The 7,806-nt window shown below is 36.8% G+C and overlaps 1 protein-coding gene across 1 annotated transcript; it reads left to right on the top strand.

The window, feature by feature from the left end:
- Positions 1-257: 257 nt before the first annotated feature.
- On the top strand, positions 258-3,739 carry LOC145214081 (NXPE family member 3-like). The gene is made up of 3 exons (XM_080082530.1): positions 258-771; positions 1,740-2,003; positions 2,538-3,739. The coding sequence occupies exons 1-3, from the start codon at positions 302-304 to the stop codon at positions 3,559-3,561; spliced, it is 1,758 nt and encodes a 585-aa protein (XP_079938656.1). The 5' UTR covers positions 258-301; the 3' UTR covers positions 3,562-3,739.
- Positions 3,740-7,806: the final 4,067 nt, after the last annotated feature.

The following is a 7,806-nucleotide window of genomic DNA, read 5'->3' as shown; positions in this document are numbered from 1 at the left end:
AAAATACTCTTCATTTCGCCACAATAACCTAAAACGCGGTTGTTTGCCCACAATTTTGTTGTTTTTTGTCTTGTAAAGGGACCAGAAAAAAATAATTGAAAAGTTTGGGAACCGCTGCCGTATAGCATCGGTAGGCAAAGCCGGACTTTAGTGATTGTCGTTTGAGAACGGCATTCGGGTATAGTCAGGCTTTTAGTTAAACTTTGCAAATTGTTGCCTTTGCTTTTAATTTTAACCGACTTTAGTGACAGAAACAGTTTCCAACATTTGATTTGCAGTATTCCGGTACAGATCGTAAAATATGTACAAACGAGTAAAAACATGGAGAAAATTTTGTGTTTTTTCATTCATTGGGGCCGGATTTATCACTGTGCTACTTTACTGGAGCTACAACCATGCTCAAACGGTTTACTCAAAATCATTGCAAATTGATTTATCAACAAAACGCCCGAATACGTATCTACAATACAACACAAGCAGCAAAAGTTTTTTACCCACTCCCAAGAAGGAAGAAAATGTATATTTTGGGACAAGATATTGGAGACCTTATTATCCAGAAGTAGCCTCCTATTTGTCAGCCATAGAAAATGGACGAGTACAGTGGCCAATACATGTTTCACAAACCACATCGGCAAAATTTTCTTTGGTCCGAGTTCAACCAGCAAATTTTGGTAACAAATACAAAGTGGGCGATCTTCTCGAAGCGATTGTTCGAGCTAAAAATGGATACGACCAACCAAAAACTCACGGAGGAGACCATTTTCATGTTCGGTATGTAAAATGTGGTTATTTGCCTTGTTATTATGAGTCCCCTTGAAAAACATTGGTCCGATTTAGATGAAAATTTGACAGTTTATGGAATACACTATTCTGAGGTGTCGATCGGGTGTTTAACTTTGTATCCACACCATTAACCCCATTACCCCTAAAAAGCGTGAAAATTGGATGAAATTTTGACAGTATGTAGAATATGCCATTTTAAGGTGTAGATTTTTTTACCCTGTAGCCCCACCACTTACCCCACTGACACCAAAAATTGGTGAATTTTACATACAATGGCAAGATTTATTGAGTTATGGATAGTTTTATAGAATGATTATTAGGCAGAGTATTTATTGCCGTGTTGCAACTTATAGTTCCAAACTTGGTGATGGTTATCTCTGAATTGGCATTATTTACAACTTTGCATGTGTGAGGACCCATAAGTTTCTGCTTGCAGAAACAAGAAAATGTTAAAAAAAACTTTGGCTTATATGGGATTATATAATAAGTATGGGAAATATACAAAAACAGTATGAGAAATATTTTTCAAAACTGATTGTAGTGTTTGTGCTAAGCCAGTGTTTCCCAACCTATGGATCGCGACCCAAAGTTATGGGTCTCTGGTTTTTATGACAATAAGAGCATTAACTTATTGACTTCGTTCCGTAGCGTTATCGGTTTCAAAAAAGGTTGTAAAAGTTATAGCCCAATAATGATTTCATGGCAACTTCAAGTTATAATGGTCAATTCTGTTTGTGACTTCATAAATTATGTGTTAGCTCACTGTTGAGCATTGTTTAGCTGATAATGCTTTGAACCAGCTCTCTAAAGTTCGGGGTAAACGGAAATGTGTGGCCAAAAAAACAAATAATATTTTTTGGGAAGTATTTGGGGCACGTCACAAAAAAATGGGTCGCGTCACACTCTATGTTTCACGTTTAACTTTAGCTTAAGACTTAATTTAGCACCTTTTGCAGATTGATTGGTGTTGGTGAAAATGGACGACCCAATGGAAATGCTTTGGCCCCTGATGTACAAGACTTCGGCAATGGGTCGTACAGTATCATTGCGCCATTGCTGTGGGCAGGAGAGACACAGCTGATCATCGAACTCGTGCATTCAAGCGAAGCTGTTGCGACCTTGATAAGTAAAACAAGTGGATTTGTTGGTCGGGGAGTTGTTTTCTATGGAACTTATGTAAATGGGGACAAACAGGAATGTAACGTGGGACTAAAGATCAGGTCAGTTTCTAGTAATCTTGACAAATAAAAAAATCAGTGTTTGGAACGGAACACAACTAAACTTTACAGACAAATTTTGGACGAATACCGGGAAAAAAACATAAATCTAAAAAATATTTTTCAAAAATGAACTTATTTTAGTCTGTTATTTTAGATTTTAGCGTGAAAGAGTTGCTTGAAATTACGCGTCATCGTCACGCAACAGTAGCAAACCTTGGTTAAACCGGATTCGGTTAATTCTGATCTTTGCCTAATTTAGACAAAACTTGAGGTGCAAATGATTTGTAACATGGTAAGGCTTTAACTAATCGACATCGGGTAATTTTATTGGTCCAAACGGGTCCGGATTAACCCAGGTTTGGTGTGTATGTTTCAACGATGTTGGTCTGATGTATATTTTAAATAACAAATGATATGTGACGTAATAACCACCCAACAATAGTTGGTGCTTTGTTTAGGAGTTGTAAACAGCACAAAGGGCATTCTTAAGACCAAAATAGCGAAAAAAAAATTTGATAATCAATTTGATTACAGAGACCCTCTAAATCCACTGTGCAATTTTTCACGTCCCGACAAAGGCATAACATGGTTCTGCTACCGACCCCATGACAAAAAATGCACCAAGCTGAAATGGATAGCAATTCGCAATGTTGAAGAACAGAGTCTGGTGGTCGGCAAGCAACCACTATTCACCAAAAATATTAATTGGAAAGCTGAAATAAATGGCTCCGGTGTAACGTTCAAAGTATGTACATCTGAGTTTGCGACACGAATGTTTGATAAATGGCCGCCATGCAACCGTTCATCTGGTGTTAGTGAATATGCTAACGTACCTGGATTAGGCAAAAACCCTGGACTGTATCAAGATGGTCGTTGGAGGTCGCTACAGTGCAACAACGTTGATACTGAAAACTTAAAACGAGCAGAGAAATGTTTCAAAAACAAAGTCATTTACTTAATTGGCGATTCTACACTTCGTCAATGGTATCTGGTTCTTTCCCAAATGCTGAAATTAAAAGAAAATGATAATGGCGACGAAACGGTTTGGCAACGCCCTCGTCATGGACGTAGGGAGTCGTTAAATCTCACTGTTCATTACTTTGGCCACGGGTCGCCATTACACGGTCTGGGTCCACCATCAAGTCGTCCATACGTGGTGGACACTTTATCTGACATAAAACCCACAAACAACGGAAAAAACCTTTACATTGTTATCAATCTAGCCTTGCATTTTTATCTAGTGGATACGGTAGTGTACATTAAACGACTAGAATCCATCAGAGATTCTATCAAAGGTCTTCTTGAAGTTTCCCCTGATACCATTGTAATAATACGTGGCTGCTTACGTCACAAAATTTCGAAAATCGCAGTGCCAAGCGAGTGGTTTAGCTTTCGTCTTTGCAAGATACTTCGTGGAACGTTTCGTCAACTTCCTAATGTTGGATTTGTTGACACTTGGTCTATGACTAGCGCTCATCCAGTTATGGATACTCACCCAGATGATCGGACAGTAGCACAACACATTGCGTTGTTTATGTCATATGTTTGTCAAGGTTAGTTACCAGTAACACGAATAAACATCAAAAAATGAGTACACGGTACATATGTAGTGGCTTATTAGTAGCTGACTGTTCTGGGTCAAAAAAGACGCAATCTGCCCAAAGCTACTGTTTTCAAATTTGCAGAAAAGAAAGTTTGACTATTAAAATATGTAATCAGTTACTTCAAAGAGCCGCGACAGAGACATTTAAGTATTTTAACTTGGTATGTGTGACGTATTCCAAACAATGACGTATGACAAACCAGTAGCGTCCGACAAATATTATTACAATAATAAAAATGAAACAGTTTACATGGACCTACATGCAAAACAAAACCAGTCCTAATGTATGTTAGGTACAATCAAGTCGTTACCGCACAAATAATGCTTAAAATAAAATGCGCCCACAGGTAATGATTTTCACGACTTGTAATAAAATTAAAACGCCAACGAAAAGATTTGATCAACATAGTGGAAATATAAGTAAGAAAACACATCAAATATCTGAATTTGATATTTCAAACTGCTCCAGATTACAACCCCAGGCTAAAACAAAGCATAAAAGAAAAATCTAAACTTAGGCCTACATAAAACAAGGACGGTTAACACACACGCTATTTTTAATGATTCTTATTTAGGGGTATTAGCATTTTTTCTTGGTGAATAAGAAGAGACAGTTCACACATGTTCGGGTTGTAGATGCTGTCGCCTGGAAAGAAAACAAAAATATGCGTCATGTCATCTTTACCAGAAACTTGAATACATATGCTGTATGAGAACATTGTAGGTTGAAACGAAACCAAATCTTTCTGAAACTACCTGTCAAGATTTTTTGCATCCTCAATCGTTTGCGGTAGTTTTGCTTTTTTGTTTCCGGCAACAAGGTATACGAAAGTGCAGAAATGAAAACCGTTACTCCAATGCCAATAGACAGCGCTATTGCCTCAGCACTCTCGTCTAAGGCCGAAGGGCAGGAACTTGGCCGAATGGTCTGGAAATAAATAAAGAGTTTGCAAAGAATAAAAATAAATAAAAAGTTTGCTATGACTTATTATCTCTTGAATTGGGCTTAATTGCAGTTAAACAACTTTTTGTAACTTTCAAAATAGAATCTTACATACACAAAAACACGAATTTTATTAGCTTGGATGAAATATAGCCAAGCAAATTTCCCAACATTTTACTAAATTGGTGGATTTAAAGTCAACGATTTTCTTTTTACCTCATTTATACATTTTAACCAAATTAACAAAATATTTTTTAATAAGTGTGCTTGTTCGAAATACCAAGCTATTTTCTATTTACCAGCAATACGGTTGAATCAGTAGCGTCATTTATAAACCACAATCTGGTATGTAACATTCTTATATTCTTGAAATCTAAATTGCAAACAATCAAAATGAAAGAACAAGTTAATAATTCGCTTTTGCACAGAAATATTAAGTTGTATTTAATAGTGTTATTCATAAGTATGCTTACTTGTATTAACGTCTCAAAAATCCCTAGATGACATTTTTACGCGGTTTCGAAGTTTAACATTTTGTTCAACAAAAATGTGTTTTTAAATAAACACAATATACATTGTGATTAAGGTCTTTAAGCACTTACACATCATTTAGCCCAGTGGTCGGCAATTGCCGGGCTGAATTGAAAGGTCAAAGCATGCAGAACGTTAAATTGTTTTAATCCTTACATTAATGCAGTGTAAAGATGGGCGCATAGGCATGCTGTTTAGGTAGCAACAATTTCGCTTCTTGTTGTTTAGGTGCAAAGTTTCAGTTAGCATTGCGAGGGCAATAATATATAAAATATATATGTTACATGGCAATTTTGTTCCATCCACAATAGTTTTGTGTCTTCGTCTCGCGCAAGGGTTTCTTCCATGTAAAACACTGGCAATTTGCAACAAATATGTAAATAAAGTAACAATAACAAGACCCAAGTAATTGCTTACTGATTACCTTTTTAGTTGCTATGGGGGGCGGCCGTTAGTTTGTCTACAGATTGTGGTAAATCGATATTTGCTGTTTCCGGTAACAGGAGGCATAAATGGCATGATGCTGTGATCAATCCTGAACTTATAAGCAAAGAAAATAGAGCAGTGGTTCTTAACCATGGTTCGATCGAACCCCAGGGGTTCGACAAAGCCGAATCAGGGGTTCGACGAAGGTCTTTTCGAAGTCTAATACAAATACTCGTTTTCATCAAACTTTAGGGTCTATAGTCGCTAAAAAAGGCATTTCTATTTGCCAAAGGCAGTGTTACACAACCTGCGGCCGTACGGCCCCATGCGGCCGCAGAGACGAGTTTGTGCGGTCGTGAATATGTTTGTTAAAATATATGTTCAGACGGCCGTGACGTTGTGGTACTAAAAAGAATATTACCCGCCTAATAACCATAAGCGTCACACTTTTTCTACACCTATTGTGTGCAAACAATGCGAATAAAACAGGCACCACAAGCATCACAATATAGATTATGACATCATAAACACTTAATCTGATCTCTACGCTGTGCAGCTTAATCTGTGCACCAAGCTAGAAATTAATCTGGGCTTTGGGGGCGCTATTAGATGGTATATATATGATATAAACCAAGTATTTCAAAACAAAAAGCAGGTACATGGCGGCCGTTGGTGAAATAAGAATCTGCGATGCGGCCGTCCTAGCAAAAAGGTTGTGCACTCCCGCACTAAGGTTTTATTTTCTGTTTTTACGTAACAAAGAGCACTGTGCGCGTTGTTCGTAAGCAGAAAAACAACGAAATTTTGTTGGCAGCAAAAACTTATTATATACTTCATCTTTTTCATGTCTGTGTACTGATGCTAAAAATACAATGCTTCATTTTTGTAAAAACTAAAAATTCCCGGAATTATAGCAATCCTGAAACAAGTTGCTTGTATTATTATATCAGAATTTAACAAAATGAAAAACAGTAAATGTTGCCACTGCGTTTGAACAAAAACTAATTATGACCCACCAAACAAAATGGGTTAAAAACCTAGGATGTAACCTTGGGGTTCGACCAAAGGCTGAAGAATATCGTAGGGGTTCGGCCGTTATAAAAAGGTTAAGAACCACTGAAATAGAGTATCGCCATTTTCATCTGTAAATGTTGCGTTCAGTTTTATTATAACAGAGATAAAGTTATGTTTTAATTGGGCGCACCGTATTTTTTTCCGAAACATTGTAACAAAACACAGGTATGAGGCTATAGAGGTGAACATTACGCCAAGTTTAACAAAAATGTATTGATTACGTTCAAACTATTGTCAAATAAATAAGGATCAATAATTACCTATTAAATAGAAAAAAACAAAAAAAAATAGATCTTATTATTACCATTTGTAACAAAAGAAATTTGCATCATTTTGAGTTACTTTTGGTCGCGTTTTCAAATTTATTGGCATACACAATAAATGGTGCAATGACGCCCCCAATCCGGGCTCCGACATTGGCAAGAAAGATCACATTCTGCCTTGTTTTCGTGGGAAACAACTCTCCAGTATGCACAAACGCAACAGCCCAAGCCGTCGCGGTCATAAGCTTTCCTAGCATCGCAACTTTTTTTGCAGTACAAGTGATGCTGCCAATACAAAACTCATTCCAACCTGTTTTTCATGTTCGAGTTTGTTGCTGGGCAAATACATGGATATTGAGTTTGACTTTAAGGGCGACATGGTTGGTGGAGTTATTTCAAACTGTAGGTTGCTTTTTAAATCTAAATAAGTTGCACATACAAATGGTGGTGTGTACGGAAAAAGCTGGGGTATGGTGAGTTTTCTACCATCCCTGACTGGAAGAATTAATCGATTTCCACCAAAAATGTTACAAGCTGTTTGTTAAACTGTCGCTGAAAGCAGATGGTAATTTTCACATAATTTAACCTCATCATAATTTAATCTGAAACCGAGCAACAGCCGAATTGACCTGCCTAACTAGTTGTGACGAAACGTGGACTGCCCATGTGAAAAACTGTAGTCATGTTACTGAAAAGAATGTTTTAATGTAAAAAACTTTCTTAAGTAACTTTTTATTATAACCACGAATGCAATTTTTATGATAGTTAGGAAAACGCATGCGTGATTTTTAATATGGTGTCTCAAAACGTTTTTTATTTATTCCTATTTAATCATTTGCGGTTTCTTGCGATTTCAAATGAACGAAAGTTTGCAAAGTTTAATAAAAAAATAAATTAGTCGTCATCTAAATACACAGCATCTAAATAAATACATGGTTAAATACATTACACTCAGCTGAAAAA

The sequence above is a fragment of the Phallusia mammillata genome, chromosome 2 (genome assembly GCF_965637545.1).
Source record: "Phallusia mammillata chromosome 2, kaPhaMamm4.hap1.1, whole genome shotgun sequence".
NCBI lineage: Eukaryota > Metazoa > Chordata > Ascidiacea > Phlebobranchia > Ascidiidae > Phallusia > Phallusia mammillata.
Note: the sequence above shows the minus strand (reverse complement) of the source record. Positions and strands in the feature narration are given on the sequence as shown.

Bases quoted from the DNA above. Each gene is read 5' to 3' on its own strand.
- LOC145214081 (XM_080082530.1), top strand. From the start codon at position 302: ATGTACAAACGAGTAAAAACATGGAGAAAATTTTGTGTTTTTTCATTC. The intron at 772-1,739 runs GTATGTAAAATG...CACCTTTTGCAG, and splicing joins GGAGACCATTTTCATGTTCG to ATTGATTGGTGTTGGTGAAA. The intron at 2,004-2,537 runs GTCAGTTTCTAG...ATTTGATTACAG, and splicing joins AACGTGGGACTAAAGATCAG to AGACCCTCTAAATCCACTGT.